The sequence below is a fragment of the Polypterus senegalus genome, chromosome 10 (genome assembly GCF_016835505.1).
Source record: "Polypterus senegalus isolate Bchr_013 chromosome 10, ASM1683550v1, whole genome shotgun sequence".
Taxonomy (NCBI): Eukaryota; Metazoa; Chordata; class Cladistia; order Polypteriformes; family Polypteridae; genus Polypterus; species Polypterus senegalus.
In genome coordinates, this window is record NC_053163.1 from 164902485 (window position 1) to 164917711 (window position 15227).

Sequence of the window (15227 nt, forward strand, 5' to 3'; positions counted from 1 at the left end):
CTTTTGAACGAGTTCACGCACAACACCGGCTGGACTAAAGGATGAATGAATGATTGACTTGGAGCATGGCGGCACTGCTTGATACTTCACAACTGTCATTAGTATGGTCGGGCAGTACAGGGCCCCGGGGCTTTGCAACCTTTTCTTAAACCTTTAGGGGCTTCTTACCCACAGAACTTGAATCCTCGAGCACGACATCCACACTGCGGTCCCGGTAGTCCACACGGAAGTTGAGCATGCGTGGCTGCCGCTCCAGAATCTGTCTTGTTGGCACCACTGGGCAGAAGGCTGAAGAGGAGGCTGGTGGGGACGAGGATGGGATGGCCACAGGCTGGTTGTTAGGGCTGTAGGTTGTCCCCTGGGAAGTCTCCGCTGGGAAGCCACTGCAATGCAAGGCAGACACAATTCTAGGGATAAACACTGGTACAAGGGAAACTGGGAATTTGACTCACAACATCATCAATACACGCCATTATGGCATGAACGAGCTACACAGCTATCATTACTAGAAAGGGAAGGGCAGAGTGACCAAAAGGACCCCCTGGATGAGGATGTGAAATGTGGACTTGGGGGTCACACCTCCGAGAAAATGGAGACGTGTTTCTGGAAGGGGTGCTTAGTGGGGAATTTTGTTGTTCGCACCTCTACTGTCTTCTGTTATTTGGTTCATGCAGTTTCTTCTCTCCCCACATGCCACCCACCACTAGCAGCCAACTCCTCATTTATACCGCTTTCTGGCCCAACAAATAAAGTGCTATGATGTTGAAGAAACACTTCACAAGAAATCAGTTACCCTGCATTGCTTGTGTGATGAGCAAGAAAAACCGATACATGAAATCACATGTCTTCACGGAGAAAACGTTCTGATACAATGGACATGCGTGGTCATCCAACTTGAACAATAAAAAGTACCAAAATGTACTCGTGAAAAAATAAAATAAAAATCACTAATTCTGCATAATCCAAAATGGCAGTTACTGAATAAGCTCACAGCATTCAAAAGATGGACTCTGAACAGCCAGTCGTCAGAACAAATGATTTACACGTACGTCTGCGCCTGCTCGCCTCTTTAATGGAGGAAGAGGAGCCAATGGTAAGGACAAAGAGCTTATCAGGTGGAGGGAGAAGGAGACCTGTATGTGGGCACCCCAAATTATTAAAACCCAAACAGACACACACACACTCACCTTTGTAAAATGCCGTTCTCTTGAGGGATCACTCCATTAATAGCAGCCTGTCAACAGAAACACAAAAGGAGGATTTTTAGATAAGGAAAATATCAGGAAATGAAGAGCACTTCCATTAGAAAAAAATCGAGAGTGCGCTCCCCTCGTAAACTGAGATGGAGGAAAAGGTCATCAGAAGCACTTGCAGTTGCGCGATATTTCTCAAAATATCATATCTCTTTATTCCTCATAATTGATAATATCGATACACAATCATTTATCTCTGTTTATAATCAAACTGTACATTAAAACTAGCCGCCTCCCGTGGCTCCGCCCACGTAGAAGTGAAACAGGGCAGTGAGGAGGCCCCGCCCACTCCTGACGTCACGCTCTCTCCTCCCCTCAGCCCGCAGTCTGTGTCTTGGATTAGCGCAAATATCTCGTTCCTGCAAGCAAACTTTGATAGCGAGATGAGAAAAGTTGCAAAATGAACCGGAATGTTCAAGAAAATTCTAGAAAAAAGCCCGATCTAAATCCATTAAGTAGTTATCTCATTCGCTAGCTAAGCAGATATAAGATATGTCCCTAGGCTGGCGTGTGAGTGAGGAGGACCCTGCTCCTCTCCCCTCGACCCAATGAGTCTCTCTTGGATTCGCGCAAATAAATCGGCACCACAAGTGAACTATAATACTTGAGAGTCGCAAAATCACCCGGAACGTTCAACCAAATTATAGAAAAAAAACCCAATCTAAATCCGTTAAGTAGTTCTCTCGTGAAAATCGGACAGATACACAGTCGGACAGACAGACAACATTTATTTCTAGAGCACATTTTCATATAAACAGTAGCTCAAAGTGCTTTATATAATAAAGAATAGAAAAATAAAAGACACAATAAGAAAACAAAATAAGTCAACATTAATTAAAATTAAATAAGAGTAAAGTTCAATGGCCAGGGGGGACAGAAAAAACAAAAAAAACTCCAGACGGCTGGAGAGAAAAGAGACGTTGGAATTATATATCTATACTAATAAAAGGCAAATCCCTCACTCACTGACTCATCACTAATTCTCCAACTTCCCGTGTGGGTGGAAGGCTGAAATTTGGCAGGTTCATTCCTTACAGCTTCCTTACAAAAGTTGGGCAGGTTTTATATCGAAATTCTACGCGTAATGGTCATAACTGGAAGCTGTTTTTCTCCATTTACTGTAATGGAGATGAGCTTCAACGCCGTGGGGGTGGAGTTTCGTGTGACATCATCACGCCTCCCACGTAATCACGCAGTACATAGAAAACCAGGAAGACCTCAAAAGCGCTGAAGAAAACATGCATTATATAATTGAGAAGGCAGCAAAACAATAAGAAGCGAGCGAGTGACATATACAACCATATTCATGAGTTCTGCTACTTCGGAAACAAAGCACGATGTAAACCTACACTTTAAATTAAGTTCATAGACAGGCTGCCGCTGGCGTTTGTAATTTAGTGCCTGCCCATATAAGGCCGTCCGTCAGCGGCAATCCAATAGCAAACTTCCACTAAATATTCACGGGTGAAGGACTGTGCTTATGGAGAGGAAGATGAGATGGTCAGGGTGGTGTTTGACACAAACTCAGCGAAACTGCCAGAGAAAGTTTTAAGTGCCAGGACTAAGGTAACATTAAATACAGCCATGGACATAGCACGAGATGGCACCAGCACAGCTGGGAACCTTCGATGCATGTACACCGAGTGGCTCACGTGAACTGGCGCAGTGCACAGATAAAAGCAACAGTTCCAAAGAGCGTGAACAAAACCGAATTACACAATTGAAAAGGCAGCAAAAATATGAAGCGTCTCATACATACAAGCATATTCATAAATCCAGCTACTGCGGAAACAAAGCACACGTTGGAAAAAGTCAATGTCCGCTAAAGGAAGACAGTGTAAAAAACCCGTGCATGCAGTGTGTCAGGTCTCAGATAAAGAAGAAGACGAGCTGTTTATTGATGCAGTAAGAAACGAATCGATGAATGAAACCTGTCATCTTTACAACGATTGACAAACACGGAATGTAACTTGAACACAACACATCCTACAAATACGAACCTGATTGAAAGAAATAATGATAATCAAATCCTTGATGACAGCAACACTCAGTAACACTCACAAAACAAATACTGTATATTGACAGTCATGTTACGTTATTTTTAAAATGTTCCCTTTTCTTTTCTAGCTTTTTAACACACTACTTCTCCACTGCGATACGGGTATATATATATATATATATGTATATATATATAACCCGATCTACATACTCGAATAATGGATACTTTATTCGCCATCAATGATTGTTTTGGTAAAGCCATACTCAGTGTATTCATTAGATGAGCGGTAAAAAGTAAGAGCGAGGGAGGATGACTTATTGATCATGCAGGCTGTAGTGCGCGTCAACTCTATCTGAATTGCGCGATCACATTTGAAAAAATATATCTTTTCAAGTTCTATTTAGTCCATATGTGTCAAACTCAAGGGCGGGCCACATCCGCCCCGTGTAATTATATCCGGCCCGAGATCATTTTATATACTGTATTATTGTTATTAAAGCCGGGTATATGAAGCGCTGGTAACACAATAAACTACAGATCCCATAATGCAGCGCTTCAGCTGCCTTGCCAACACTTACGCGTTAATCAAGTCTACCTTATGATGCTGCAAGTTATTGTGAAGCTAGCTCACACGATGCTGAAGAGAAAAGTTGATTCTGAAAATAGAGCCTTTAAAAACCGATGGGAGGCTGAGTATATGTTTACTGAACCCGTGTGTCTCATTTGTGGAGCTAATGTGGCTGTAATTACAGAATTTAATCTAAGACGGCACTATGAGACAAAACATCAGGTTAACCTGAATGCAATGCAGAAGATACAGAAAGCAGCATAATTAAATAAGAATCTGACACTTCAGCGGACATTTTTACCCGTGCACAATCACAAAGTGATTTCAAGTGAAGCTGCTTTTATGGGAGACACAAATGCACCAGTGCAATTTGCCCCACTTTCCCTGTTGCCAAGTAATGTTAAACCAAGTCGTCACTACGGTGTTCCCAAATACGCACTTTGCTGATAAACTGAGCGCACTGAGTTTGCACGGCGCTTTGGTGACTTTGAAGAACAAAAAGTTCGTCTACATGCGGCTCGAACCTTGTGCATGTTTGGTAGCACATATCTGTGTGAGAAGCTCTTCTCAGTGATAAAGACTAACAAAACAGCACACAGGAGTCGCCTCACTGATGAGCACCTGCAATCCATCCTGAGAATCTCCACAACACAGAACCTCACAGCAAACAGAAACGAACCTGTGGCCAAAAAAAGATGCCAGGCGTCCAGCTCTAAAATGACATCTGAGCAAAGACAACTGAATGATTTGATTTGTTATTGCTGAAAGGAACACATTTGATTTATATTTCCAGGTTTTGTTATGCAGCATGTTCATATTTGAATTTGTATCATTTTGACAGGATATATTTTTATGGAGAGCAAAATATTATAAGTTGTTTAAGGTTTGAGTTGATTTATTCAGGAATAATATTCCTGTCTGTTTTTACCATTCCTACCAAAGATATTTCTGTCGACTAAATAAAAATTCCTTCTATTTAAAATTTAAATAGAACTTGAACAAATACGATAGTTCATAATATCCACGCAGACTTGCGTAAGAGCGGGAGTCATCCGTTTTAACAAACAGCGTATTGCACTGATACGAAATAGCTGTGTGTGTATATATGTATGTATATGTATATATATGTTTATATATGTGTGTGTGTGTAAATATATATATATATGACAGCAACACTCATCACTCACAACAGTGACAAAACAATAACATTGACAATCATGTTACGTTATTTTCAAAATGTTTCCTTTTCTTTTTCATTGCTTCTTTAACACACTACTTCTCCGCTGCGAAGCGCGGGTATTTTGCTAGTTTATATATATATGAGAGAGAGAAATGGATGATATTTTCACCGTTCAAAAGCGGTGGTGGAGTTTTTGCCTGATTACATATGCATTACCTCGATTACATGCAAAATAAAAACAGTTACCTAAAAACATTGAAAAAGTGTTATTATTATATAATATTTGTTGCACTAAATTACTATCTGTAAAACTGCATTTAGCTACATTTAATTACGATAATGATGGCAGAGATTAAAAAAAATATATAAAACAAAATGTATTACCAGGATTACGATGGGGACGTAGCAACTTATTGTTCCTATTAAATCTTTATATTTACATGGCAGGTTCAATGTTTACACGTTATTATTAAACTGTTGGAGTATAAATTAAAATAAAATGAACAATAGTTATTGAAAGAATAGCCGTTATATTGAATGCAGTCTTTAATAACATGTTCACATTTATATTTCCATGATAAGAAAAATTCGGTTGGTTGTTTAAATTAAAAACTACTTTTCCAAATTTCATATCGATTTGCTTTTTTCATTATAAAGATCTGTACAAAATTTGAATCCTCTGTCTGTAATTATAGCCATGGTTTACTTGCCGGAAGTGGCCCAAAAGTTGATAGGATTCCTTATTTTTGACATAAAGCAGGTGTACAAAACGTCACTGACCGAGGTCCAAGTGTGTTCGAGTTATCCAGTTTACACACAGACAGACAGACAGACAGACTTCATTTGAAAAATGGTATTTTCAGACTCGGGAAGGTCTAAAACGTCAAGATTCATCAGAATCTTGTGCTTTGATTTTTTCCGCCGTTCCTGTACTCTCTCTTTATTGTGTATACGACTAAGACTACACAGCCACACTTCCAATCCCCCAAAATTCCCCTCCTTAGCATTACGTTTACCCCCGGTAAACAATACAATCAGTTATTACTTATAATAGAAACATAAACACCGTATAGAAGGCGTGTCTAATGTCCATCGCTGTACTGGTGCACAGAATGCCAGAGCGTCTCGTCTTGTACAACAGATAAGTGCACTGAAATTCGAGACGAGTCGGCCGCCATATTTTTTCTCAGCACTCGTTTCACTCACCCCGATGTCAGCAACCCTGCGAGAATCCAACAAGCCCCGTTTACTCTTTCAACAATAAATACATTAAATGTGACTGAATGTTAAACACCCACATGTCAAGTTATTTTTAGATGAGTGCTGTGCGTATTTCATCAGTTATGGACACTCGTAATTTAAAGGATGAATATGTATTTCCTGTTATTTGTTAATGGGTGCCATTCAGGAGAGAATGTTGACTGGTTTACATTAAAATTACTGCTAATAAAGAGTGGTCAGTGAAATGCAGTTGACCAAACTGGCTCTCCCCTGAGAGAAGAAGTGACATTTAAGAATCCCATTTTTGTGTGCGGTACTCGCTTATCGCTATAGAGCATTTAGAACAGTCTGGACAAGAACAGGCCATTCAGCATCCTATCATCCTCTTAATTCCTTACCCACTACTTCATGTTGTCTTCTCTTCGGTGAGCACTTCGGCGCAGTATTTATTTCATTCATTCATCACTTTGTGGGAAGTTTCAATCGCAAGTTTCCCTCACTTTGCAAAAGCAAATCCATTCTTGAAAACTCCTTTTTTAAGGTGGATTTCAAACAGGTAATATTAATAATACTAATAATTCTTTACATTCATATAGCGCCTTTCACCCAACTCAAAGTGCTTAGACAGAGGGGAGCCACTCCAGCCACCACTAGTGTGTAGCTTCCACATGGATGATGTGACGGCAGCCATTTTGCACCGATACGCTCGCCACACATCAGCTGTTAGGTGAGACAATTAGAGACACGGGATGATTGGGGGGCCAGAATGACTAGACCATAGGGGGGGCAATTTAAGCCCGGACATCGGGATACACCCTACTTTTTATGAAGGATACCCAGGGACCTTTAATGTCCGCAGAGAGTCCGGACCTCGGTTTTGTGTGTCATCCACAGGACGGCACTGTTTACAGCACGGTGTCCCTGTCACTACACTGGGATCCACATTCAGACCACAGGGTGAGTGCCCCATGCTGGTCTCACCAACACCTCTTCCGCGAGCAACTCAAGCATTTCCTAGATGGTCTCCCATCCAAGTACTGGCCTGGCCTGAACATCTGAAGAGAAGGTGCCATAGCTGCTGTATGTATGGCTTGTTCTGCCCTACAATGGCATTGCAGCTACTTTTTGTACAAAAGCAATCAGAATGTCCCGTGATCCAGGTACAGGTATACATGGTGCTATCTTCTCTGTGTAACGCTTCAGTCACTCGTTTACTGCAAGTTTGTCTTGCCAGTTCTACTGACCTCCACTCATCTCCTGATTCACTTACTAATTAAAATTCGGTGGTCATCCTTGTCAAGCACTGGCGTCCAAGGATCACCTTCTGGGCTCTACAAAGGTGTGCAATGCCACTCCACACCCTGAGGGGGCGCTGCTGCTAAGAGTATCATCTCTTATCCTCTCTGCACTGCCGAGAAGACGCCCCATGAGGGCATCTAAGCCACTCCCACGTCATCCTGAGAAGCCCCGCCCCTTTTGGTCAGAAGGTGCCTCAGCTGGCGCAGGGACCCCGGCACAGAGAGCTGAACCTTGAGAGGAGCCGAGTTCGGTGGCAGCGAACTTTCTATTCAGTTTTTTTTGGTGTTTGGTGGTCCACTTGACCTCCCCAACTTCTGTTCGGGATACCTTGGTTTTAATTCTTAATAATAATAAATTCTTTGCATTTATATGTCACTTTTCTCACTACTCAAAGCGCTCAGCAATTGCAGGTTAAGGGCCCAACAGAGCAGAGTCCCTTTTGGCGTTTACGGGATTCGAACCGGCAACCTTCCGACTGTCAGTGCAGATCCCTAGCCTCAGAGCCACCACTCTGCCTTTGTGGACAACCAGCTAATAAATTGCTAGTGTGGTTACTAAATAAAGTTCCCAGTTACGGGGGGTTATCAGAACAAAACTCTGCAAAAGTCCAACCCATTCCTGAACCAATTTTTTAAGGTGAATTCATACAGATAATTGCCATTGCTTTAAAAATGAACAGCGTTATCCACTACCGAGACTTTAGCAAGTTGTCCCTGGACATGTGTGCTCATTCTACTCGATTTGCCTCCTATGACTTAGTGGGCGGCCCACCCACTGACTTCAATGGCAGAGGAAAAACACTGCAATGCCCATTTCTGTCCTGCTCCTTTACTGGCCCGGGTCCATTGTCAGCGTCTCCTCCTTTAATTTGTGCTCTTAAGCCATTTCTGGTTTTTCACTAATACACGAACTTCAAGCTCCACTCAGAGTGACTTTGGTTCAACGTGTCACCCGTCTGTCTTTATGTGCTGTAAGTGACACCAACCAGCATTACGCACAGAAAGAAGCGAACACCAAGTATCCTCCTTTCTTTACTTTCCTGTGCCATTTGTAACTGGAAGAGCGGAAGGCTTCCAAACAAATCACGAGACATTCTGTTTGTCTTCATACAAAAAAGCTGGCTGCAATGCCACCCTGGAGTGGAATGTGGTGAAGTAAGCAAGCCTCCGGTGATTTCAATAGAAAAACAATGTGAAGCATTCCAAATGGGCCAGTGTGGGCACCAGTGCGGGGGTCACACACTCTCCGGAGGATTCAGGGAATGCTTCATAAGAGCAACAAAACACAAGGCTTCTCTCATTCTCGAGGAAGGTTAAGCGTGACGAGAACGGAGAAAACACACAAAATGGGGTAATCCTGGGGACAGACAGGTGGAAAGAAAGGGGATTCGATTTTCTAACTGCGCGTGGTTGTACAGACGCCAGAAAAGTAAGACCCCAGCAGTCTGGAGACCCTGGTCTTCACTTTCTAAAAACCTTCAGGCCTGGCCGGTACTTGGATGGGAGACCAACCAGGAAAAGCTTGGGTTACTGCTGGAAGAGGTGTTGGCGAGGCCACCAGGGGGCGCTTACTCTGTGGTCTGAATGCCCCAGTGCAGTGACGGGGACACTGAGCTATAAAAATGGCACCGTCCTTCAGATGAGACGCAAGACCGGGGTCCTGACTCCTTGTGGTCATAAAAGGTATCACTTTATACCATACCAGGAGAAGGTGGGAGCGGAGGATGCCATCATCTACATGCTACACCGATCCCTCTCCCAGTTGGACCGAGGCAGTGGTGCTGTAAGAATTCTGCTTCTGGACTTCTCTAGCACCTTCAACACCATCCAACCTCTGCTCCTCAGGGACAAGCTGACAGAGATGGGAGTCGATTCATACCTGGTGGCACGGATCGTGGACTCTCTTACAGACAGACCTCAGTATGTGCGTCTATCTATCTATCTATCTATCTATAAAGAGAGTCCAGGCTAAACTGCCCACCACGGCCTGGTCATTCAGGCCCCCTAATAATCCCCTTCTCTCTCATCACTTCACCACCTAACAGCTCATGTCTGGTGAAGGTACTTGTGCAAAAATGGCTGCCATTGCATCATCCGGGTGGGTGCTGCACATTAGTGGTGGTTGAAGTGGCGACCCGCTCCCTATGTAACGTGCTTGGAGTCAAAGTAAAGAGTATGCGAATTCTCTCTATTTATGTCTAATTCGCATATAACACCTGGTCGCATCTTCATGTCCGTCACCATAATGAACACACACCGTCTCCTAGAACTAAAGATACACAGATTTTCAGAGAATTCTTGACCATATTGAATAAATCATTCAAACTGTGAAACTGAAGGTTGCATAAAGTAAGTGAACCCTAAGCTAATGACTTTTTAAAAAGCGCATTGCAGTCCGAATTTAGCACACGTGGAGTCCAATTAATGAAATTAATTCAGAGGTGCGGCCCAGAATGGCTTTGATTGATCAAAAACACCATAAAGTTTGAGTTGGAGCTTTTGACAAGAAGCATATCCAGATGGGAGTCACGCCTCGCACAAAAGAGCTGTCTGAAGAGCTACGATGGAGAATTGCTCATCTACATGAGGCTGGAAAGGGTGACAAAGTCATCTCAAAGATCTGACATATCCGTCACTCTACCGTTAGGCAAGTTGTCTATAAATGGAGGCAATCTGGGGTAAGTGGGCGTCCTGCCAAGATGACCCCAAGAGCACAACGCAGAGTCAGCAATGAGGTCAAGAAGAACCCTGGAGTGACAGCAAAGGACTTGAAGAAGTCATCAGAACTGGCTGACATCTCTGATCACGAGTCAACTACACACAAAACATTGAAGAAAGGAGTCCATTGCAGGACACCACGAAGGAACATTGCTGAACGCCTGAAGTTTGCCAAAGAGCACTTGGACACTCCACAACGGTACTGGGAAAATGTTTTGTGGAGTGATGAAACCAAAATTGAACTACAGTGGTACCTCGGTATACGTCCTAATCCGTTCCAGATCCTTGGACTTATACCAAACAAATTTTTCCCATTAAGAAATAAAGGGAAAATGACTAATCCGTTCCCATGAAAAAAAAAATCCTATTGTTATTGGTATATTATACATTGATGGGGTTGTATAAAATAATTTAAACACTGTTTAATACTAAAATACATAAATACAAAAGCAATTAGATGAGATAAATGAAAACTTGACCTCACTTTACTTTTTAATAACGTTTTTCACAATCGTAGATACCGTCGTTCTCGGCATACGGTGTGCAGCAGCCATGTCCCGGATACGCAGGCCACCTTCATACTTTTCAACAATCAATTCAAATTTACGCGAAAAAACACAAAATCACATGAAAATTCACAGAGTTATAGCGCACACTGACACTCGTGGGCCGTCGTGGCTTTGTCTCGAGAGAGGTCGCGCACACGAGTCGTATTCCAAACAGGCCGTATAAAAAGTCGGACTTATTCAAAAGCAGACGTATATATTTGGGAGGAACAAGCAGAACTTCATTGGGTATAAAAAGGGCACCGCAGATCAACATCAAAACCTCATCCCTACAGTCAAGTCTGGTGGAGAGAACATCAGGATTTGGGCCTGCTTTGCTGCATCGGGGCCTGGACAGCTTGCAGTTTATCAGCAAATTCTCCAGGATGACGTGAGGGTGTCTGTCCGACAACTTGAGCTCAGAAGAGGCTGGCTGATGCCACAGGACAACGAGCCCAAACATCGCAGCAAATCCACAGCACGATGGCTTCAGAAGAACAAACTGGGCCTTGTGGAGCGGCCCAGTCAGAGCCCCGATCTCAGTCCTACTGAATGACTTGAAGAGAGGAGCCACACACAGAGTTAAGGCAGTTCTGCAGCGAAGAAGGGGCTCAAAACACGATGTGCAGGTCTGATCTGCAGTTACAGCAGGCGCCCGCCAAAGGAGGGTCAATCAGGTATTAAATCCCAGGGTTCACTTACTTTTCCACTACCACTGTGAACGCTAAATGCGTTTGTAAAATAAAGACATGAGAGCGTAGAATTTCTTGTGCGTGTGTCATTGTTGTAAGCTCATTGTGTAGATCAGGACCTGCGACTCAGATGAAGTTCAGATCACTCTTTATGACCAATTCATGCAGTAAAGCAGATCATTTCAAAGGGCTCACATACTTTTTACTTTGACTGTATATAAACGTAAAGAATTATCATTACTGGCCAGCAGCTCATTTTCATTCCAGGCTGAAGGAAGAGCAGCCAGCAGCCAAGTTCTTGGTGACGTCTGTGCACGGAGGCCCATTCAGGCACCCTGCCTCCTGCTGTTTCAGATAACGGCCGAATTGTTGGGTACGCCCGCACGTTCTGCCAGGCGCCAACACTGGTTTGGTCGCAGAGAAGACACTAAAGCTGCAGCTGCCAGCCACTTCCTTTCAGAGGACTTTCTTTGCCAAGGTGCCGTTTCAAGCTTTGAGCGACTGGATACGGCAGACGGCTCACCAGAAGGGGCAGGTGCCTGAACACGGGTGTGTGTGTGTGTATCTCAAGTTAAAATAAGAAAAAGAATATCCCAGAATGCTCAGGGGAATGATGACCAAAAAAAAAAAAGGGTACGGCTAACAGGGCCTCGATTGAGAACCCAGAAGGAGCACATTCATCAAGATGGCTCAACGTGCTGGTGGTTCACAGTTTTTAAGGCGAGGTCCACAACTGAAGAAAACCCTGGTAACGATAGCCGAGATCCAGGATGTCTTCATCTCTTTAATCCTCACACTGCTGATGTCCAAGGCCAAAAGCCGGAGAAACTCGCTGTCATCCCAGGGCAGGTTTCAGTTTAGCCCACGAGCAGGACGATTCCTACGACGGTGCGAAGAGAACTCGACACGGCAGGACAATACGCTGTCACGGGGTCTCAAACATGCGCAAATCTGTCTGTGAAGCAACTCCATCATGGGGTAAAAGTAAGTGGCAACAACAAAAGCCAGGGTGACGCGCTGGCATCTCGGAGAGACTGCTCCGTTGGGCCCTTGACCTGAACATTGCTCTTGGGGCTACTGTACAATGGCCGACCCCCCAAAATCGTCAAGTGAAAAGATCATTTCCCCTCAAGGATTAACAAAGTATATCAAGTCAAAAAAATCTAAATTCCCGCAGTCGCACGCTGCCTCAAGCTCAAAGCGTTTCTAAACGTGACCTCTGCAGTTCTGCTTTTCGTGTGTTCACAGGGTGCTGTAGCATCGCCACTGCGGGTCACGGCACTTGTCTTTGTCTATCTTGGATCCCGCGGAGCGTCGCTATTTTGCGTTATGCTCTTCCTGGTTGCCCCAAGTTTGTGGATACGACCCAAAAACATAACGTTATTTCCATGTAACCTCATCATCAGATTTCTGCTTTCAGCTTCATTTACGCTCTTTATCGACAACTTACGTCCTTCATTTTGGCTTTGATTATAAGATTTATTGTGATTATCGGGTTCTCAAATTACAAATTCTGCCCCCTGTCCAGTCACTTGTCTGCTTGTCTTTTCAGTATCAGCCCTCGGCTGTTCTACTGACCTCCATTCATCTCCTGATCCCCTTCTTAACTAAAACTCTGTGCCCACCCTGAGGAGGCAGAACACTTGGTCACGTATCTGGTAATCCACATCCAGGCTGTGCCAAGTATCGTCATACCACTCTGGGCCCAGAGGGGGCGCTGGTGTGAACAGTATCATCGTCAGTTCCTTCTGCAGCTTTGAGAAGACACCCAATGAGGGCACCTAAGCCACTCCCACATCTTCCTAAGAAGCCCCGCCCCTTTTGATCAGACCCTCTCCCAACACAATAGAATGGAAGTCCCCAGAAGAAGGTGTCACAGTTGGAACTGGAACCCATGACACTGACCCGCTGAACCTTCAGAGATGGTTTATAAGATGGGGTGGCAGCGCCTGTTCTCTGCTGTGAGATACCAAGGGGCACCTTTCTCTGTTCAGTTTTTTGGTGGCCCCCCCAACATTTCATTTGGGCCTCCTTAGCTTCTTTATGACCTGCTAATGAAGTTCTCCAATGACAGGTAGCCTGTGGTCTTCAGCGAATTTTGCACAGATTTCCAATTTGTACCGGGGGAGACGAGCTCAGCGGTGTGGACCATCACACATTCAGCCCCGTAGAATAAATGTACTGAAAATTCCAACTGCTCTCGATTTTAGAGTCCACCAGAAGGTGCGACTTCCAGATTGATGACAACAACTTCCTCTAAGGAACGCCGGCCATTGGAGCGTTACAAAGGAAAAGCCCCGGGACGACCGGACGGTGCACAAATAAAGAGGGGCTGGCCGGGGACAGTGACAGCTCGGAGTCACACAGACAGTCGGATCAAAAACAAATGTCAAAGTCCAACGTCTCCCCCTACTCAAATCTGCATTCGAATTCCTAAACTCCTGTTTTCGCTTCGTCATTCTGGGGTAGTGAGTGTTGTTTGTGGTGGGACCCTGTGTTAGGATATAGCGGGTTGGACAACGACTGACTGACTGATTACAGCACAAGGCTGCAACAAAAAACAAAATGTGCCAAAAAAGTAAAAGGGGGTCTGAAAACTTTGTGAAGGGGCTATAAATATTAATTTAAGGCAAAGGAGGGCAATGAGAAACCAAACACAAAGTTCAGGCGATTCCCCTTGAAAACAGCAGAGGTCACCCTTGTGCCTTGAAACAGACAGCTTCTCGTACTCGAGTGACTAATGGGACTCCGAGAGCATCAAAAAGGGGGACGCGGGATGTGGGGGCGCAGCGGCCTGAAAGCCCTGCTGAAGAAACGACAGCCGCCTGCACCTCAACAACCCATTGTCACAAACACGGAGTCCGTGGGCACAGCACACCCTGAGCGTCACTAAAGAAAAGGGACATGGGGACGGCACATTGGGGGCGCCTGCGTTTGCTTCTCTCCACCACACAAGATGCTTGCCTGCAGGGTGATGTCCCACGGAATGTAAAGGATGAAGTCAAGTTTATTAAAAAAGTTTTTACTTTTAGATAATAAGGAACTGAAGAGTAAAAATGGATCGAAAAACGGATGTATGAGTGAAAGACGCAGACCCACGGCCCTCAACTAAAATGCTTTAAAGACAGGGAGCTGTTGACGCCTCTTCTGTTTTCTAAACGGTTACTCTTTTCAGCTCTTCTAGAAGTTCAAATGTGGTGGCTCTTCTAGAGTGAGCAGAACGTTTGACCTGGAGCACATCGCTGACGTGACTTTGCTGACTAGTGGTCTTCAAACAGACATTCATCTAAGTATGTAAAGGCAATGCTGCCGTATGGTCAAGAGAGTCAGGACCACTGGACGACCTTCTCGATTGTCGCTGTGTGTTTCAGCCTCGAGGCGTCTCTGCGTGGGTCCCGGACTTTGTCCTGCATGCCCATGAACTGTTTGTTGTGTCTGTCTGTGGCTCAATCGCACTTTATTGTCTTGTCATCATCTGTGATTTGCTTGATGCTCAGCTGATGCTGCTGCTCTTCTTTCTCTTTCAGCCATTAGGGTGGTTGTCACATTTTTTTTTAATCAACCATTGTAGCATAAATGCATGACCGCAGGTCACTTCACCACCCTTTATGTCCACCAGGCAGCCTCTACCTAAAATTTTTTGAATTTCTAGAACATAGCAGGTCATAAGCTTTCAAATACAACAAAGATCAAAGTTCCAGCCCCATTGGTTTTCAAGTAATCATGTCAAAGACAGACAGACCTTAGCATTTA

At 44.2% G+C, this 15227-nt stretch overlaps 1 protein-coding gene across 1 annotated transcript in view; it reads right to left on the reverse strand.

Moving 5' to 3' along the window:
- Positions 1-15227, reverse strand: part of faf1 (Fas (TNFRSF6) associated factor 1) — a 218093-nt gene that overhangs the window by 167443 nt on the left and 35423 nt on the right. The window contains exons 3-4 of the mRNA XM_039767268.1: positions 1188-1234; positions 169-383 (exon numbers count right to left, since the gene is read on the reverse strand). Of these exons, the coding sequence (XP_039623202.1) occupies positions 169-383; positions 1188-1234 (262 nt within the window). The remainder of the gene's footprint in view (positions 1-168; positions 384-1187; positions 1235-15227) is intronic.